The sequence below is a fragment of the Lepisosteus oculatus genome, chromosome 7 (assembly GCF_040954835.1).
Source record: "Lepisosteus oculatus isolate fLepOcu1 chromosome 7, fLepOcu1.hap2, whole genome shotgun sequence".
Taxonomy (NCBI): Eukaryota; Metazoa; Chordata; class Actinopteri; order Semionotiformes; family Lepisosteidae; genus Lepisosteus; species Lepisosteus oculatus.
In genome coordinates this window covers 47,491,917-47,513,616 of record NC_090702.1, presented here as the reverse complement: position 1 = coordinate 47,513,616, position 21,700 = coordinate 47,491,917, and the positions used below count along the sequence as shown (strand labels likewise).

General features: G+C 37.2%; 1 protein-coding gene across 10 annotated transcripts in view; it reads left to right on the top strand.

Annotated features, from left to right (window-relative positions):
• The window catches only part of LOC102697890 (voltage-dependent calcium channel subunit alpha-2/delta-1), a 238,143-nt gene that overhangs the window by 107,983 nt on the left and 108,460 nt on the right, over positions 1-21,700 (top strand). For all 10 annotated transcript variants that reach the window (XM_069192581.1, XM_069192580.1, XM_015352221.2 and 7 more), the window contains exons 5-6: positions 211-252; positions 6,657-6,783. In XM_069192581.1, the coding sequence (XP_069048682.1) occupies positions 211-252; positions 6,657-6,783 (169 nt within the window). The remainder of the gene's footprint in view (positions 1-210; positions 253-6,656; positions 6,784-21,700) is intronic.

Sequence of the window (21,700 nt, the reverse complement as noted above, 5' to 3'; positions counted from 1 at the left end):
TTCTTCACAGAGTGTACTTAACCTCTTGTAGGTGCCATTCAGGAAGTTTGTGCATTGTCTCTTCTGTAACCTCTCTCCAGGAGATGCTACGGGCACCTTTCAGTGATCCACATATTTCTACAAAGAATAATCTTTTGGTCTCTGTTTCTCATCATTGTGGAAGGTGCAAACCTGTGCCTTACTAATTAAGATTATTTTCTTTTTTTTCAGGATGACGATATCGTTTATTATAATGCAAAAGATGACCTCTATGTAAGTATAATTTTCTGTTGTTTGAAATCAATAGGATAATGACATAATGAGCTATAAATGGAAAGCAATTCTTTCAAAAGTGTAATTTCAAATGCAGAATTTGATATGGATCCTTGGAGTCATTTGTCATAGAGAAAAGATGCTACTGACTGTCAGACTGGAATTCTGTGGAGTCTCTTTCAAGCACTGGTAGAGTTAAATTTGTGTGCCATCTTAAAATAAACATACATTATATGCACTGTATGCAGCAAGAGTAAACTGCCGTCATGCCCAGTTTATTCTGCTTATATCATTACTGTTAAATGTTTTCATGAAGGTACATAGTAGGTACAGTAAATGCATTGTTGTCGAAGATTTTGCGATCAAAAATGTTTCACTAGGAAAACCAACACCCAACAAATAAGTGTAGTGACAGTGACACATAAAGGATTATGGGGTGTTTAGTGAAAATTTGATTTAACCCGCCTGGCTGAGGGCTGACCTCCTGGCAAGAGGACAAGGAGGCTGGGACCCCCCTGCAGAGTGAGGAGTGACCGAGGGGCAGCTGCAAAGGTGGAGATGGGGTGGAGGAGGGACTGTGAAACTGTGTCCTAGGTTTACCTATTTATAACCCCTTACGATATTATACAGTATATTTGAAACAAAATATGTTTCTGTTCTAGATTCTGTCTGGAAACAGCAGTTCTCTAGACTGTCTTTAAAGTTGCATTTAAAGGGGCCGCCCTGTGAAGATATTATTCAGATGATCAGCCCCGACCCTTAAAAAAATAAACATTAAGAGCACCAGATTTACTTAGTGATGTCAGCTTCGATTGATGCGCTCACCACTTTCAGAGTTGTTGTCATTCATTTTTTTTTAGAGCATGCAAGTAAATTCAAGGCATTGTAAATGGCACTTTAAAATCTCTGGGCATGCGGTGCTGCCCCTGAGTGCATTTCTAAAGCATACTTAGGCCCATAAATCTCCTCTCAAAGTACATTAAATTGCTAATTTTATTGGCCCGGTCGATGGTGCATTTTATAGGCGAACCAAAGAAACAAACATATCTGAAAAGCAATGAAAAAATCATCCATAAACAATAATGAGAAGTCAGTCAACATATCTGTAAAATGTTAATAACATTTTAAGAGTCTCCGTGTAATACAACAGCCCATAAAGCTTCTTTTGTTTCCAGAAAATGCATAAGAGTCATATGTTGATTTTTGGAAGAATAAAATATCAAAATATCCAACGGTACAACATTAAAATTATATGAAAATGTTATGCTTCCACAGCGGGGCTATGTGTAGGACCAAGAATCAATTTCAGGTACTGAAAAACACACAAGAAATTGCAAAACTGAGGGAAAAACAAAACATCCCTTGCAGCTGATGCTAACTCTTTAGACATTTTATTTAATTAACTATTTCATGTACAATATGATTGTGATTTACCATACTTGATTAAGGTCATTAACCTTATCAAGTATGTTTTGCAAGTCACGCTGGAAATGGAGTCTTCTAATCAATGATAATGATGATGATTGTCTAAAACTACAGCACATTTTACATTATCCAAATGCCAAAGTATAGTGGCAATGGAAAGGATTGGAAATATTAAGTATTGGACAGCATCCAGGATTTTTCTTATTTAACAAATAAGAAATATATATCCATTTAAAATTAATGTCAAACTCTGAGTTTGTCTAAGGCACAATATGTCAGTGAAGTAATAAAGTAAAAACTTATTTTGTCCAACAGTAAAGATTCAAACATTTATATGCATATTTGAGAGTGGCAAGTGCAGAAATTACTTTTTTAAAAATAGATTTAGTAGGAAATGAAAGCATAATGAAAACTGGGAAGTATTTATGAAACTTTAAGTAATTAATTGTTTGCATTACACTTGCCGTTATTTTAATAATACAATTTTGTTTTAAGATTACATACCTTTGTACTGGATGGTGATGTGACATCGTGCCTTGAGCAAAGTAATTTTCAGTCTCTCTTAGAGACATTTGCAGCTTTTAAATGAGGTTCTATATATAGCATTCCATAAAAATCAGCATTTATAAAGGTCCATACCAGTACCATCCATGATTTCTTTTTTCTGATCTTATGCTGTTTTTATGCAGTCTTAAGCATTTTTACATGTTTAAAAGGAAAAAAAAATCTAAAATAATGTAAAGAGGCTTACACACTGGGATGTTTTAAATTGCAAAACTAAACATTTAAGATCACATTCTTAGCATTATTGTAAGCATTTCAGTCTGAAGTTTATCCCTGTTCAGAGCTAAATCAATTATTGTTCTGATAAAGTCAGAATTGCAATAGTCCTTTCACAGTTCAGGATTCAATCTGCATTTCACTGTGATGTATGAAATGAATACAAGAGCAGAGTTCACACCTATTCATTAGGACTTAATTGGGCACAGCCGGTAGGATTGCTTGTCGCATGTTGTGTTCCTAATTGACAGATGAGATTTATTAGTAGAGGAGAGTTTCTTGTTGTACTGGGAGATTGAGGTGACTGATAGCGCAGCACTGCTCTCTAGCCTATTTCAAGATTTCTTAATATTGCCCTACTGGTGTTTCTTTTGAGGTCAATTTCAAAGGAGTTTAAAAAACCACTGGGTTGAAGGCAACAGCGTGTTTTCACTTGGGGCTTGTAAGGTAAATTAGGTCATTAAGGAAAAACAGGGTACTAAAAGATTTAAACAATGAGTGACAGCCAAAACACTTAAGAGAACAAATAAAATATCCCATTGCACAGACCAAATTGTTTACTCCATGGCTTTGTGGATATTTTGAAGGGTTACTGCTGCTATAAACATGCACATGTTACAGTAGCAGTCATAATGTTTGGTTTGTGTTACTCCCTGTTACTTAACATTTTTACATTAAGGCTGTCATTAGTACTATATATCAGTAGTTTATATTACCGATAATTTGTACTATAAATCCTAAGAGAATTCTTATTTTCGTATTTTCTTGGCTTTATGTTGGAAAATCGACTTTCTGGAAAAAATAATACACGCTCAACATAGTGTTGTGAACATGCTACAGGTACTGTATATACTGTAGTTATACATCTAACTTATTGCTCTCGTAGGCATAGATTTCTTATATTTTTGTGTTTTGGCTGTTTCACTTGCAATGCATAGATATAACAATCAGTCTTTACTTTTACACATATTATACAGTGTTTGCCACATATTTTCAGAAACATATAACAGTACATAAACTGGTAGAAAATATTAGGCACCCTTTTTCTCAATAATGTTGTTAATGTATGAAATTATTATTATTTTCAGTATTTTATGCACTTCATACTGTACATAGAATGTAACATTAAATACAATCATGAAATTTATGTTTTGGAAATATTATAAAAGGACAGTTTTTTTTATTCTTTTATGCTACATTTTCCGAAAATGTATTTTGTAATGTGTTACTTAATTTAAAAATTATGTTTACTCTGCCTTCAGATTTACAGAGTAAATTGAACAAAGGTTAAATCAATTGATGATTGTTCATGATTATTCCTTTTGAATTTAATAACACCAATTATTTTATCAAACAAATATATACATATATATAAATAGTACAGTACTATATATACACTTACTACTTATACAGTGCCTTGTAAAAGTATTCAGACCCTTGCAGTTTTCACGTTTTAAAAGTCATGACACTTTGAAGTACAAATTAATATTTGTTATGTACACAACCTACTCCATACATTCAAAGCAAAAAACAAAAATAAAGTTAAATTAATATGAAGAATTAAAGATGGAAAAGTCCCGACTGCATAAGTATTCAGACCCTTTGCTTTGACAAACCGAAATTAATTTAGATATACAAAATTATCTTAATAGCAAACACAGGTAGCTGTCTGCTGTAATAGTGGTTCACATGATTTCAGAAGTACACCTACAGTGGCAATAAAAAGTATTCACCCCCCTTGAATTGTTTTTACATGTTATCATGTTACAATATAATAATGAATCATAATGGATTTAACCAGTATTGCCATTGATCAACACAAACCAATTATAACGAAGTGAAAACAAAATTCAGTATTATTTGAAATTAATTATGAATATAAAACATAAAATGTCAGATTGCATAAGTGTACGTATCCCCTTTATGACACACCTAAATAGTCTCTGGTACTAACCATGGTCTTTAGAAACCACAATCCGTATTTACTTTTGTTCACATTGGGTGAATGAAGTCCACCTGTGTACGATTACATTTCATGACTTCAGAATAAAGAAACATATCTCTGGCAGGCCCCACAGTTGATTAGTATAGCTCCCAACAAAGACTACATCACAAAGACAAAGGAACATTCAAATCAAATTTGGGATAGAATTATTGAAAAGTACCAGTCAGGGAATTGGATGAATTTAACTAACATATCTTACCCTTAGGTGTCCAGTTTGAGCATACAGGTTTTGAAAAAAATATTAAGTTTAAAATATGTTCTGTATGCTTTATTTTCCAATGTGCGTACTTTTGAAAGGCACTGTAACCATAAACACTTATCAAATCATGCCAAATATGTAGTTTCAAAAAGAAGATTTGCTGGAAATGTAAAAATCAGCAATTGCATTAAAAACAATAGTAATTCTTCAGGTTTAGGGCTTCTGAGTTTATGAATGTTTCAGTGTTTGAGAAATTTCTGTGCACTGGGTTGTACTAACATGTATGGGTTACATTTAAAAATATTTCCTGTACCTCATTTGCATTTCGAGAAAGGACTTTTCCTTGATAGGTGTACACATCATAGTTCACAAAGCAATAGTTAACAATATCTCCAAGCAAAAGAACTAAATTACTTTACTCTCAGGAGAGATTATAACGTGTAGGATCTGTGTCTTGTTTTGGGTTTTGTTGCTTCTTAACTCTCTTTTTTTCATTTTGATACTACTATTTTTTTAGATCCTCTAAAATTAAAAAGAAATAAGCAAGAGTAATTTTAAAGTAGGAAACCAGCATTTAAAAGAAAATGGGTTATTAACATGTCATAATGCCTCATGTTTCATCAAGATTACTTCATAGGTATACTCTCAAGTGGTAACAATTTAGGATTTGCAGATCTTGTAGCATTTTGAAATTATAGCGAGGATAATAAATCTGGAACTCAAGCTCTTTTTTAAAAGATGTGAGTGAAATATTCTGTTGACTGTCAGTGGTAGGAGACATTCTAATGCAATAAAGAAAAAGATACGTTTAAATGGATGGAAAATTAATTTTCTGCCCACACATCCCATGGGAGTTGATTTTTGTTTTCATCTGTACTTTTTGATTGCATTTTAGCTCGTGCCTCTTCAGAAGAATCAGATTCACTTACGTTTTAATTGCATGCACTGTTGTAATAGATTACTTTTTGGTGCTGAAGAGTTGTCTGCATTGCATTTTTTGTTCTAAAATTAATCTATAAAAAGTCAGACACTGGATCAGGTTTTAATTCCATCCTTTGAATCCTTAGTGTATTGAATTAGATGGATTCTCCAACCAAAAAGGCAGATCTGTTATAACTGACATCTCATGGCAAGTTGGATTATCTCTCGAGACATACTGTATATAAAACCTTACTCAATGCACCAGTGAACACTTTTTTATGCTTTTCTGATGCTTCTTTGCCTTTGTTTTTTTTTTCTAATCCACAAGACTGACAAATAACCTCTTTCTACTGAGATAGAATTTGTGCTGTAATGTACAACATTTCAATACTTTATAGAGTACCTGCTGTAGCTTTTTCAGCTTTGAGGCTTTTTTGGTACATCTGCTGTGCATATCTGGATTTGGGGATTTTTGTCTATTCCTTCTTGCATACTGCATTTGCTCAGTCTCTGTCTAATTGCACAGGAGAATTGATGAACTGCAGTCTTTCCAGTCCTTTCATAGACTGTCTATGCTCCCACCTCCATGCTTGTTAGGGATGGTATTATGTGGTTGATGAACTGTGTTGTGGTTTAGACCGTTGTATTCAGAGTTCAAATTTCTGTTTCATCTGGCCAGAGACAGAGTAACTTTAGCCACATGGTCTCAGGGCCTGCTATGTGTCTCCTTGTAAAATCCAGGACTACTGTTAGCTCCTATAGAGGCTGTAGACCTTGTTGACCAAGGACAGGATGTCCAATTTTATGTCAAAGCTAAGCCTTGCTGGACAGATTAAATCCAGATTAGGATGGATTCTCTATGATCTATATGCCACAGGAAAAACAAATTATACAGTAAATTGCATTGAATTTCCTATACAAAAACCAAACAATCATTTTTACCTTTTATGTCTAGGTAAGACTCTTCTGGCAACAAAGTACCAGGCAAAAAATATTCTTCTGATCAAAAAACACTATTAATCAGACTTCAGCAAAACAAATTATGTATAAAATAACATTGTTTTCAATCCATAGTCCGATACAAACAAGACAGATGGACGAAGGAGGATCAAACCCGATTTCAAAGAGGATCCTGCATTCAAACGGCGCATTTCCTATAATCACTCTGCAGTCCACATTCCGACGGATATCTACGAAGGGTGTAAGTAGACTATTAGCAGTCTGTAAGCTTTTTAAAAATGCATCTAAAGTGCTTTGTTATCTTTCCATTGTCCTAATAGGAATCAAAATGTAAAAATGGGAATTGAAAATGATTTTTCACTTCACTTTACATGCTACAGTATATGATTTCATTTTTATTAATCATGTTTTTTTTTCATTTATTGTGTTTTTGTTCATTATATACAGTATCACATCATTAAGCTTTTTAACTGTGTACATTCCAAATCATTGGCTATGATTTTACATACTCCTGCTAACATAGCTTTATGTATTTTGTATGATATATTAGTCATTTGAACTTGTTAGTTGATTATAGATTCCTACAGTAGATTTCCCATTAAGTAGCTGTGCAATATCCTACTGTTGTGTGCAATGTTTACCAAGATTACCCTTTTCTACAATTGTACTATATACTGTAAAAAAACATTTCTACAATTGTACTATATACTGTAACTGAGCCAATGCTTTACTCTAACATAAACACAACGGGTGTCACACCCGAAAAGGTTCCACAACCGAAATGTTGTGTTTTTTTCTTCTCTTTTTAGTCTGGAATAAACCTATAACTTGTTCCTTTGCAGTCTACGCATGCTGATGCAGCTACCCACCTGAACTACATATACAACATGTAATAACTAACAGCATATTAATTAGAAAATAAACTTTCTAGGTTAGGGTGGGAGCTGCAGTAAAAGTAACCTTTGTAATTTGTTGTTAGTTTCAATATTAATTAACACTTCTAATTCTCTCATAGTTTTGTGATGGGATGGAAACCTAATTAATATTCCACTCCAAATCCATTAAGAAAATGGAGCTGTTTGTTTGGTGTGACAAACACAATATTGCCATAATGCAGTCTCAGTCACTGTAGATACCCATAATCACCATGTGGATAAAACTTGGAAGCAGTTCTAAATGTGATCAATTTAAGAAGTAACCGTGAGAGCTAGAGAATTTTTAAAGCAAAGAAAGCTCAAGGACAAAGATTGCCCACTGCTGGTCTTATTATTTTGTTTTTTAACATTGATTCCATGAACCTTAAAGCAGCACTACCTTCTCCTTGTATTTGCAGGTATCCACTGCCTCACTTAAGTTATTAAAAGACACGTTCTCTTTAGGTACTGAAAGTGCATGGGGCACTGGTGATTTGAAGTGCAGCAGTTCTTGATTCTTATTTCTGATGAACAGGTCTTTTTATAATAATGTCCCCCGCAAAAAAATAAAAAAACAAAAAATAAAACTTACCAATGCATTGGCATGTCAGAAAGTTATACGTTAGAAAGTCAATAGTTTATTTGGAAAGAGTGAAACAACAACAAGCCTTTGGAATAAAATCACAATATAACCCAGAGGGTACACTGTACACAGCACAAACCCACACTAATTAAAAATGGCAAACTAGACAAGGAAACGTGGAAGTGACATAGTCCTCAATACTTGCAGAGGGTTCTAGACAAAGGCGGACATATTTTATTCTTCCCTTCGAGTCTTGTGAAGACTTCTCAAGTCAGAACTAGTAAGTAAGATGTGTTGAGACTAAACAGAGAGTTCATTCCTGTACCCCAGGAAAGGTATAATGCTTGTCAAGACCTCCAGGCTTTTACGCTATGTTATACTAATTTGTTTTAACATTTTAGTAGCAGGAGGGTATTTTCTGTCAGAATGTGCTTGATTTTGAATGCATCTACATGAATCTCTGCCGATCGTGAACTCTGTAAAAACAGGGACAGAAAGCTATAGTAAAATTATATGAGTCTAAAAGAATACATGTAATCTGTCTTTTTGTATGTTTAACATTAAGTAGGGACACACTGTATGTGAAACATTTAGGTTAATAAAATAAGGAGACTTCAAATGATTTAAATATTGTACAATATTATTTTAAAAATATTATAACAAGCAGCAAAGGGTGAAAATACAATTCACAGAGCTGATAAAGGTTTAACAGAAGCTCAGTGATATACATACATGTTATATACAATTTTGAAAAAAATGCATATTATGTCTGGATTTTAGGATTAAACTGCATATCGTCATATGTCTGAGCAAAAATAACAAGTAAACATCGGTAAAAAACTTATTAACAAATGAGAATGCATTTCAGTCACAAACTATGTGCAGAGTCAGTGGAGGCACGTTTGTTGATAAAGAGTCTTGCAGTGAGGCCATTTTCAGATCATCTGCCTTCTGCCAATGCAGAGAGACCTCAGCCTTCCAATTGCAATATTATTTGCCGATGATGAAGAGTCTTGCAGTTTCATTTTGATTATTAAAATAAGTGCTGATTAAAGCAGTATTGTAATTGTTAAAGTGTTATGTGTGTTAACAACATGGGCAATTATCTGTTGCTTTAACATTGCACACATAAATATGGGTAGGCTTAATGAAAATGTTGTTAACTGTGTGAACTGATTGGCAATGTCATTGTTTGTCAATGTTTTGGCTTATTAGGTAATAAATGTTTTCTAATACTAATAGTAAAATTCCACCTACTGGATGGCAAAACTCATTGAAATGTAACCAAATTTACAGTATATACAGTAGGTTATATGTGCAGGTACCAGAAGAATCTGAGCTGCAAATAAGGTGCAGAAAGTCTGAAGGTAGTGATTTTTATTTTGCTAAAAAAATGTTTGAACAAGACCTGAAGTGGAAACATATTGTCACGCCCTCTGCAGCCAGAGGGCGCTCCTTCTCTGACCTGTCCCTAGTTTCCGGTCTGCTGTCCTTCCTGTCCCTCTCTTTCCCTTGGGCTATATATTTCCGGGTCTTCCACTCTGTCCTCGCTCAGCATTGACGTTCGGATGTCCTGAGACCCGCCTAGCACCAGGGCGCCCCACGTCCGCTCCCTGAGGGCATAGGTTTCTATACGGCATTCCTGAACTCTTTGCACTATGAGCCCGGGCCTTTTTCCCGTCTCGCCGCTACGCATATGGGTCTTTTTCCACTCTCCTGCTCCCCACGGTTAGTCCCTTTGGACGTCCGTGACAGAATGCTGAGCCACCTAATGACCCCGCGAGCGGCGCTTTTTGTTTTTTGTCTTGCCGCAGTTTTTTTTTTCATGTTCTCTGGGCTGTTTTTTTTTTTCAGTTCCTCTATTCTAATCACTGGATATCACTCCGATCTTCCGTGCCTGTGAGCGGGTCCTGTACCTGGCTTTCCTCGGGTAGATCACTCCGATATCAGTGATTGAATGTTGAGCTGGCTTGCCTATTCTCATTACTGGATATCACTCCGAGCTTCTGTGTCTGGAGCGGGTTCTCGTGCCTGGCTCTTCCTGGTCTTGCTCTCTCCGATATCAGTGATAGAATGGTAAGCTTTCTGCCGTTCCTCCATGCCTTTCGCTGGATATCACTCCGGGCATCTGTGTCTGTGAGCGGGCTTCGGTCTGGCTTTCCTCAGGTTGTCCACTCCGATATCAGCGTTAGTATGCGAACGTGCCCATTTGCCGTTCCTCCATTCTTTTGCTGGATATCATTCCGGGCATCTGTGTCTGTGAGCGGACTTTGGTCTGGCTTTCCTCAGGTTGTCCACTCCGATATCAGCGTTAGAATGTGAACGTGCCATTTGCCCAGTCTGCGGTATTTTTCCCCGGGGTTTTTGTGGTTTTTTTTCTCTTGTTTTTTGCCTTTTGTTTTGATTTTTTTTCTTCCTGGTTTTCCCTCCTTTTTGGTCCCCCCTGCTCTCTGTGTCTCGGAACTTTGGTTCCTACCTGTTTTTGGTTCCTATCTGTCTTGTGTGGTTTGTCTCCCTGGTCTTTCCCAGGTTTTTGTCTGTTGTGTTTGTGCTTGTGTACTTTTTTGTTTTTAGTCTCCTGAGGTCTTCTCTACCCCCCCTTCCTCCACCCAATAAAGGTTTATACCCCGGAGGAAGGGGTAGCTCTCAGCCGTGGATTCCCGGAGGTTTCCTTTCAGTTAAATGAGGTTTTTCCTCCCCCCAGTGCTGTGCAGCTTATTTATTTGTTTGGGCGTCGGGAGCCGCCCATGAAGGGGGGGGTACTGTCACGCCCTCTGCAGCCAGAGGGCGCTCCTTCTCTGTCCTGTCCCTAGTTTCCGGTCTGCTGTCCTTCCTGTCCCTCTCTTTCCCTTGGGCTATATATTTCCGGGTCTTGCACTCTGTCCTCGCTCAGCATTGACGTTCGGATGTCCTGAGACCCGCCTAGCACCAGGGCGCCCCACGTCCGCTCCCTGAGGGCATAGGTTTCTATACGGCATTCCTGAACTCTTTGCACTAATGAGCCCGGGCCTTTTTCCCGTCTCGCCGCTACGCATATGGGTCTTTTTCCGCTCTCCTGCTCCCCACGGTTTGTCCCTTTGGACGTCCGTGACAGAATGCTGAGCCACCTACTGACCCAGCGAGCGGCGTTTTTTTTTTGTCTTGCCGCAGTTTTTTTTTTCTTGTTCTCTGGGCTGTTTTTTTTTTTTCAGTTCCTCTATTCTAATCACTGGATATCACTCCGATCTTCCGTGCCTGTGAGCGGGTCCTGTACCTGGCTTTCCTCGGGTAGATCACTCCGATATCAGTGATTGAATGTTGAGCTGGCTTGCCTATTCTTATTACTGGATATCACTCCGAGCTTCTGTGTCTGGAGCGGGTTCTCGTGCCTGGCTCTTCCTGGTCTTGCTCTCTCGGATATCAGTGATAGAATGGTAAGCTTTCTGCCGTTCCTCCATGCTTTTCGCTGGATATCACTCCGGGCATCTGTGTCTGTGAGCGGGCTTCGGTCTGGCTTTCCTCAAGTTGTCCACTCCGATATCAGCGTTAGTATGCGAACGTGCCCATTTGCCGTTCCTCCATTCTTTTGCTGGATATCATTCCGGGCATCTGTGTCTGTGAGCGGACTTTGGTCTGGCTTTCCTCAGGTTGTCCACTCCGATATCAGCGTTAGAATGTGAACGTGCCATTTGCCCAGTCTGCGGTATTTTTCCCCGGGGTTTTTGTGTTTTTTTTTCTCTTGTTTTTTGCCTTTTGTTTTGATTTTTTTTCTTCCTGGTTTCCCCTCCTTTTTGGTCCCCCCTGCTCTCTGTTAATAGTAGGAACTAGTTCATTGTGATAAATCCACCTTTCTCTGCCCCACATTAACTTCATTAATGGTAATAAACACTCTATCATTTCTTACCATTACTTAAGTCGTCATGTCTTATGTCTTCAATGTCCAGTCAAACAGAATCTCTATGAATATGGAGAACTGAAATTCATGTAGTTTTTCAAACTCCTCGTTATGCACATTTTGTTTGTTCATTATTTGTTAAAAGCTTCGTAGTGGCAGCTTGGCCATGCTTATGAAACCAGAAGTTAAATGAAGGTATTATAAGGTATCGAGGTATTTAGTTTTTGTAGGAATTGTTTACCAAATTACAAATTTATCCAATTCCGAAATATACATATATCCTGTTAAATTTGCTCATTGACAGTGCCCTTACTGTGCAGGTACTTTTTCAGATCAAAAGTATTATTACTTATGATTAAGATTTCGTTGGGAAAGGTTCTTAAAGCACAAATCAACAGAACCATGATTAAATAACAGTCAGGTTAGTTGACTACAGGGTCTGAGACAAGACATAACAGTTATGTATGCCCCAAATTAAAAGTGAAAATGCATTCACCCTTGCTATAACAATAATATGATCAAAATATTGAGGTTCTTGAGAACATGCCATACTGCTTTCCATTTTTAGTGTACATTTCCTCGAATCATTGCATGCAAAAATAAAAGGACCAAATTGTAACTCACATTGTTCAATATCAGAATTTATCAGAGCTTAAACAGAAATTAGTGTTTTTTTATCTGCTGGGCTTGTCTCAGAAACGCAGTCTTCTTTTCTCCACTGCTCCCTGCATCCAAAACAGAGAATGGAGAGCTACAGCACATTGAAACCAAAGCATCCCCCAGTTTTATTGATAGCAGAAAGTGAAGTAAAAACAAAATAATACTGGTAGCAGGTACGGTATACAGTATGAACATTTGTTGCATGGCTTGAGATTCCTGTATAATGGGAACTTCCACTTCCAGAATCTAATATTTTTAGAGCGTTTTGAGCCACGCACATTCCAGAAGAGTCAATTGAAGTTAATAATAATAAAATAATAATAATAATAATAATAATAATAATAATAATAATAATAATAATATAAACTTTATTTTATATAGCACCTTTAAAGGTGGCTTCTCAAAGCGCTTTACGGAACACAATTTACGGAGATCGTGGATGGTGGTACTAAGAAAACCAGAGGGGTGAAGAATGGAACCAGTTAAGTAAAGGTTCTTCTAAAGAAGAAGGTTTTGAGCCTGGATTTGAAGGAGTTTAGAGAAGATGACTCTCTGATATCCTTGGGGAGAGAGTTCCAGAGCTTGGGGGCATAACAGGAGGCCCTGTCACACATACAATGTAGACGGGCTTGGGGGACAGTAAGGAGATCAGAATTAGAAGAGCAAAGGTTGCGAGGTGGGGATAATAGTTCAGACAGGTTCTGAGGTGCCAAGCCATGCAGAGCCTTATAGGTGGGCATGAGGATTTTGAAGTCCACACGGAATTTGACAAGAAGCCAGTGCAAGGACTCCAGGATAGGAGTAATGTGATCACTTGCACTAGACCTGATCAGAATCCTGGCTGCTGAATTTTGGACATATTGCAGTTTGTTCAAAGTAGATTTAGATACCCCAGCAAGTTGAGCATTACAGTAGTCAATTTGAGAGAAAACAAATATGTTGATCAGCCACAGTAATAGCATAGGGCGTGGTCTAGCGATATTTCTGAGGTGAAAAAAAATATGTTTTGACAATATGCTGCACATGTGGGTCAAATGTTAAGCCAGTATCAAATATCACCCCAAGGTTTTTCAGTTTAGACTGAAGCTAAAGTACAGAACCATCTACAGATAGGGTTACAGGATTGGCGTTACAAAGTTGATGGGGGGTGCCAATAAGCATGATTTCAGTCTTGTCACAATTACGATGAAGGATATTTTGAGTCATCCAAGTTTTTATGTCAGAGATGCAATTAGATAGAATAGAGACAGCCACATCAGTGTCAGGTTTGGTATGGATGTATATTTGAGTATCATCAGCGTAGAAATGATAGCTGGGGCCATTTGATCTTAAAAGCTGACCAAGTGGAAACATGTAAATGCTGAAGAGCAAGGGGGCAGTATTGAGCCCTGAGGAACACCAGACTTAACAAGACCAATTTCAGATCTATACCCATTAAGAGAGACAAAGTGACAGCGATCAGTGAGGTAAGACTTGAACCATTTGAGAGCAGAGTCAGAAACTCCAAACACAGTCTCAAGACGAGAAAGTAAGATGTCATGGTCAACAGTGTCAAAAGCAGCACTGAGATCAAGAAGGATGAGAATAGATAGAGAACCAGAATCAGATGCTTTAAAAGATCGTTAGTGACTTTGACCAGGGCAGTTTCTGTGCTGTGAATTTAATGGAAGCCAGATTGGAGGGGTTCGAAAAGGTTATTTGTCATCAGGTGGTTATGTAACTGAAATGTGACAGCACATTCTAAAATGTTTGCAAGAAAGGGTAAGTTGGAGATGGGGCGAAAATTGTCAAAGACTGTCGAGAGCCATGTTAGGCTTTTTTGACACGGGAGTAATGACAGCAGTTCTGAGGACTGTTAGTACAATGCCAGCGCTCAAGGATTCATTTATAATATTGAGGACAATGGGACAGAGAGAAGAGAAACGGAACTGAAATAAAGTGGTGGGAATGGGATGTAAAATAGATGTGGTGGGTTTGATGTGTTTATCTAGTTTATTGAGGGATGCTGAGTCAAGAAGAGAGAAGCTGGAGAGAAGGGGACCAGAAAAGTTTGATAAGGAGGGAGGAGGTATGGAAATTATATGTGTAGTAGAAAGAATGTGATGCCAGATGTTGTCGATCTTGGAGCTAAAGAAATCTAAGAATGTGTTGCAAAGTTGTGATGAGCCAGGTAATGTGGTGGGGGAGTGTAGCTTTAGCAAGCTGTTGATGGTGGAGAAAAAATGTCTGGGGTTGTTATGGTGATTTTCAACAATGTGAGAGAAGTACTGTAGGTGGGTCTAGCAGACTCTATTGTAACCTTATATTCACACAAGTAATCTCTCCAAACCTGATAATGTACATTTAGGCCAGAAAAATGCCACCTATGCTCAAGTTTGCGGGAGGCTGCTTTCGTAGATCGCTGATGGTCGTTGTACCAGGGGGCAGGGCGAGAGAAGGAGATGGTTCGCTTTTTTAGAAGAGCAATGGTGTCGAGGGTAGATAAAAGAGCACTGTCAAGTAACTATTTTGTCCTCTAGAGGGTCAGAGGTAGAAACAGGATAAGGAGGACAGAACAGAATTTGCAAACCTTGGGTGATCAATTGATTGCCAGTTGCAGAAATTTACAGAGCATGAGGGGGAAGTGTTAGAAACAGGTAATTCCAGATTGAAAAGAATAGCTAAATGGTCAGAGAGGCACAGAAGGTCCAGTTTTTTTTCTTTGATAATGTCACATAAAAGAAGAGCCTTGTTGTTTATGGAGCTAATCCTTAGTAATAAAGGTAACTGTAAGACAGAATAAATATAAAAAAGAAACCAAATCTACAGTAGCTAGGGAAATACATATCAAAATACATTCTGAAGTTGCACAGCACAAATACAGTTTTGATCACACAAAAACAGAAACAGTTGTGAAATCATAAACATATGTCAAACCACCGGTGCAATTAACACCTCAAACATCTGCCACCCAAAACTGTCAACCCATTCACTGCCCTCCTTAATGAGCAAACGCAGACAACTGATGGAAAGCTGCACAGAACAATTTGGGCCCCAAATACAGTAGCTATTATGTCATGTTTCTCTCCTGCCCTCCTGCCCCAGCAACATAGGTTCTTGGTGAACACAATGATGTCAAACAGTAGAACACCAGCTCCCCTCCCCAATTACAAAAAGAGCAAGAATTAAAGATTAGAACATCAAAAAACCCCTCACTACTGCACATGTTCTCAACCCCAAAATAACAATAGAAGGGAAAAAAAACCAATGTGGTTGATCTTATTAAAACCTGAATTATTGATGGGAATAAAAACAGCATTAACTTCCCCCCTTCAAATGTATATTTAATAATTGTACAGTACATAAGTACTGGAAATGGCTGAGGAAAACCTACCCAAGAATTATCTCCCTCCAGCCCCTCAGACAGGCTGACAAGTTGAATATTGCAGCAATGTAACATAAATTTATTTTGGCCTGAAATTAGTAGACAACATGAAGATAATGTTTACTATCTTTTTTAAACAGTTAAGCTCTGCTTTAGGTGTATTGACGTATGTAGCATATTTCTCCAGCGGACGCTTTAGAGTGGAAATGTGTGATAGGGTTGATTTCAGGAGAGACTCTAAAATCTAGATTGATTAAAAAACATGTAAAACTGCACTGCGGCAGCAGACCTGGTCTTTGGGCATGGTGGAATTATGTGCTGTTTAGGGAGTAGTGCTGTGCATGGTTGGAGCCCATTACTGGCCTGTGTCCTGTTGTGGCAGGGACATACAGTAGAACCCAGCAATCATCACGTAAGCAGAATGCGCAGGGTTTCCAGAAAGATAAAATCAAAGTATGCCTTTCATTCTTACCCAACTACCACATTTTCAGTGACTGTACTAAAAGTAAACTGATGATACTTTCTCCTATAGTAAGCCTTTAGGCCTTGATTCAGTTTCAACAAATACTGTATATTGCCACACACAGAGCAATTCAGGATTTTCTGTCTTTAAACTGTTATCATTAGGTATTGTGTATAAAATATGCTTATACATTCATGCGTGTTTTTGTCATGTGTGTGTCATATAGCTTTGTTTACAATTTATGACAGTCTTATTAAGCTTTCATTTTTTGTTTTTGTTTAACTATGTGTTTATGGCAATTCATCACACAGAAAACTAATAACAAAAATGCATTATTCATCATTTATGTTTTGGTATTTGAGCAACTGTAAATTGGTTATGTTTCTGTGCAATGCCAAATGTTAAAATGTCGACAAAAAACCCTCCACCACATGCTGAAGAAATCTGGCTGGGTGAGACAGCAGAGGACTGAATCTTTCTAATTTTATCCCCATCCAACCTTTACACGGCAGGCAATCTTCTTCGTCACTCCAGGTGCCTGCTGTTCCTCCTCTCACTGAAATCTTTCAAATCTCATGTTCTCTAGGGTGACTTTTGTAAACATTTGTTTAGAAGTCTTGAGGTACACAGGATGCTGGCCTAATATAATACAGTATGTGCTGTATTTATTCAAGAGTCCTTGAAAGGTGAAGAGAAAAATGCTATGATGTTACCCCTGTTCTACCTGGTTAAATTGGAAATTACCAACAAAAACCTGATGCATTCCCAGGAACACAAAGGCATGTGGCTTATACATTTGTATAATGCGTGCAAGTGGAGTGTTGTAACTGTTCTCCTATTAATATTTTGAATGTATATGAGTAGTAAGTAACCAATTATTAGAGCTAGTACAAACAAGCACAAATTCTAACCATGCCATGCCATACATTTCCAGAGTCAAAAGTATTATAATGAAGACTGGAATGAAGAAATACAAATAATTTAATCCATTAGTATCATTTCAAATTACTGTATAAACAAGAAATAAAAGGTTCATACTTGCAGTACAGTCAGAATTGTTTATGCTTCTTTTCTATATTTAGAGTTTACCCTGAATGGGGATTCATCCAGAACAAAGCAAATATGCACCTTTTTTTTTCTTGACACACCCCCACTATCTAGTTTAGGAGTTTCTAACTCTGCAATGTGACAGGGTTGCTGTGTCTGTGGCTTACTGGATCACTGCTCTCTGCCTCTAGCTTCCTCCTGGCTGGCTGATCACAGAATGAAGCCTCTTCTCTTTTCAGTTGCTTGTAATTCTAAACTACAGGGAATTGTTCTCATAAACAAATCAGATTAAATTATACGTAGGGATGCTATACAGGACCTAATTACACCACCTTCTTGTTCTCCTTGGCTGTGATTTGGTGTAAGTTTTAGTCATGTAGAATAAAAATTGTGGTCATTATTATACAGTACCTTTGTTTTGCCTTCATTATTCTTGCAAGTAAGACCCGCTCAACCTTTCGAAAATAATGCAACCTAATCATGGACAGAGGGGTAGTTTGTATCAAACATCGATAATTTAACTATTTACACTTATTTGAGGAAATAACATACATTATAAAATATTCTAGCACATTTCTGATTGTCTGGGTGGGGGAGCAATTGTTTTCTGTTAACTAGCATTTGAAATAAGGTGTGTGGACAGATTTCCATTGGATATCAATAACTTCAAATGATGAGTTCTGAAAATTATATTGTGTGTTCTGAGATTGTGCTTCACCTCCTGTAAAGTAGTAACGAGAGTTAAAAAGTTAAGTAACTATGTGGTTCAATTATCATTATTTACTAAGTAGGAGCACTACTATCCTTGTTATGGTGTTTCTCAAAACATGAAGACAGCCAGCCATAGTCTTGAAACTGATGCCATCTTGTTCTTACATTATTAACATTCTTTTTGTAATATCTCATAGAGGAAATAATTTATCTAAAATACTGTAGGTAGAGCTAGTCAATTCAGGCTGATTCATAGAAATGGACTTTTAAGTAATTTAAGTAGTGAATTCCTAGAAATCTGGCCTCTGCTTAATTCTCCCGTTGTGATATAGAAGATAAGGCAAATAATTTAGGGGGAAATTTCAATTATTTTCTTCATTATGAAATTATTGCTATTTTCTTTCTGATTACATTTTTACTTGACAGAGGGCCCTTTTTATTGAAGACAATCTTTCTATATTAAATTTTAAATGAATGCAGTCCATTCTGCCACTAGTAATCATTTAGGTTTAGATTAATGTAATGGTTCTGTTCCTTTAAGCAATTCTGTACATCCTAGTCCTTACCAGTGTCGACAGCCTCCAGTTTTTATTACATGTGGTTATACAGTAGGTCAGCATTTGCTTGATGTTCTTTCAGGTATTTTCCATTTTGTGTAAAGTTTGAAATGAGGTAGTTAAATCAACAATTTCCAGATCATTAACCTGTTAGGCAAAAATTGCAATATTCAGATAAATAATAATCAGTAGCACTTTGGGATATTTTGTATGATTTTTCTATGATGTACTTTTTGTTTTACAACAATACAAATATTATGCCAAACCTACCCTGAAATACAATAATATCTTTTTATATGAAATGTGTATAAAAATGTAAATATATACCTTTACATTTTAATAATTCCAGAAAAGTTGCACTGTGCATTTATTGAAATTTAAATACCAAGTGCAATAGCTGGAGGTGATCGGAAATCAAATGTTCACTTCATCCACTGAGGATTCTCGGTCTGCTTAGCTGAATTTAACGTTCCGCCTATACAGAACCAAGTGAAGCGTGAATGCAGACAAGATGGTTGAAGAGGTCACAATAGCTCTTCATTCTCTAAGGAGCTGAAGGATTTGTGTGTATTTTTGTTTGTTTGTTTGTTGTGCTTCTTAGGTCACTGACAGCAAACTACTCAGGGTGACAGCTTCTTAAAAACTTCCAAGTAGACCTTCCAGCACTTTAGATATGTTTTCACTTAAAGTACCCAAGCTGCCACAGTTTTAACTCGTCTGTGTTTTAAAAGGTGTCTTTTCTTGGCTGTTGGTGTTAGTATTGCATCTACTGCTTGCAAAACAATTGTTGTGTGGTGACTTAATCCCTGTATATTGTTTTCTAGGAAATATGCATGTCTGTATTTACACACAAAGACGTTTTCATCAATGATAAATTTAAATTTCAAAATGTAATACATTAGATAAATAAACATAGCCAGATACGATTTGATGAATCTGCATGGTTGTTGAATAATGTTTTTAAAGGTTGTTCAAGCAGTTAGTTTGTCTGTTTTCACATGTTTGAAGGATATTAAATGCAAGCTTATTTAGAAGTTAAAAATGTATTTAATAGAATCTGCTTTTGAAAGATTAGGACATTCTTGTAATATTGAAAGTCATAAGAAAAACACCAGTAATGCTGAGAAACCCCACCTTTCAGGAATATTGTATTTATTTTTGTTGATTTTTATGTTGTTGTGGAAAACCTAAAGGATTATATAAACTGTTATTTTTAGATTTTTTTTATAATTTAGTCATAAAGAGCCCCATAATATAAAAATGTGTAATTATAATCTCAACAGCAATGTGCATGGAATTTTAGACCTTTTTAAAGGAAGTACAGAATTTATTACAGGTAGTAAATACTGTATAGTATTTATAGCATTAGGATGTACTGTACATTAAATCTTAATCCAGTTTTGCCTGAGAGCAAAATAATAGATTATTCAAAAGTTAAATAATATGAGAGCTCCAGCTAGTGAAAAATGCAGTGTTCCCATTCCTAAGACAAGTAACACCCCAGTAACATGATGTATTAGGTGATCCTGTGTAGGCACTCTAGTCCAACTTAGATGTACACAGATCTTCTGGGCCCAATGTAGAAAACTTTTAAGTGTCATCTGTTGAAACTCTAAGTGATATGGACAATTAAAATTGTAGAGGACCCACACCTTTATATCAGTGACCTGTAAATCGCCCCAAGAGATGAGTATGGATATATTTCACAAGGAGCTGGTAATGGACCTGGTGGATTATCAACAGGTCCATTGCCTGTTGTTATTGGAGCAACTTGGTTTTAGTAATGAAGTGTTTTTGGTGTTTCACACATTCTTCTATGAACCATTCTATTAACTTTGGCCAACTGGATCCATGGTTTAAAATGGGGTCTCAGAGTAAGTTCCTTAAGGTAAGGCCTATTTCCTATGTATCAAGAGGGTCACCAGTGGAAATGCTTTGTGGAATCTCTGGTTTATGGGAAAGAGTGGCAGAGAAGTGAGCTTGCAAGAAAGTAGTTCTTGCCCATTAGCTTGTTACCCATTAGCTTTTAGTCTCTATTAAGGAGTACAATGGTCTTTAATGGTTTTTTCTCCTTTGGTTTTTGGGCTTATTCTATAGAAGGTGGCTTGTAAGAACATCTACAAATCAGGGCTGTTCCTCTCCATTATTATGGAACAACAACCCCAACCTAGATTTGGAGATTTTGTACATACTGTACACATAATCAGATCTGTGCAGCAGGATGTTCTTTCTGATATCCAGTATACGGCTTCTGAAACCCGGTCAGAGTTAATCTGAATAGGGTCCATCAGGGGGCTTTCCACAAGGGTGATGGCACTTTTGGAGTCTACTAAGAGTTGAACCAGTTTCCCACGGAAAGTAACTTCCTCAAATAGTTAAAGACTGCATAAAGAAGTGCCTCTTCTTCAGGGTGAGAGTCATGAGCAAAATATACATTCTAGCATCTCTGTGAAGTCTATTGGCTCTGTATCGGGCACTGTGACCCAGTGCTAGATAAATGATATACTGCAGGGACTCTTTGGGAATGTGCTTCAGCTGCTGTTCTGGCTGTTTTCTGAGTTGGTCCCTGTGAAGTGGAGGTCAGGGTCAGAAGTGAGGTTGGGAATGGGATTTACTGTAACTTCATTATATGTTTTGCGATATAATCATGACTCAGTTTTCCCTCAACTCTACAGGAGTGGACATAAAGCCAATCAGTGTTAGTGTGCTCTGGCCTATAGTGCATCTAAGGTAGTAGACTACAGAGATATCTGTCCAGCACATCTTTTGACTATGTAGGGGGAGGTTACAGAGGAGCTTTGTGCAGACACAGAAACTCTGGTTCTACCCTTTTTTGAGTTTTTATGCAGAAATAGAGGAACAGAAGGAAACAGAGGGCAGATATTTCCAGATATCATTGAGCTCAGACATGAGAAGTGGCTCCTTCCTTAGCCAATATTTTCAGTTCACAGCCCCCCAATTTGTGCCTGCAGATGCAAAAGTATC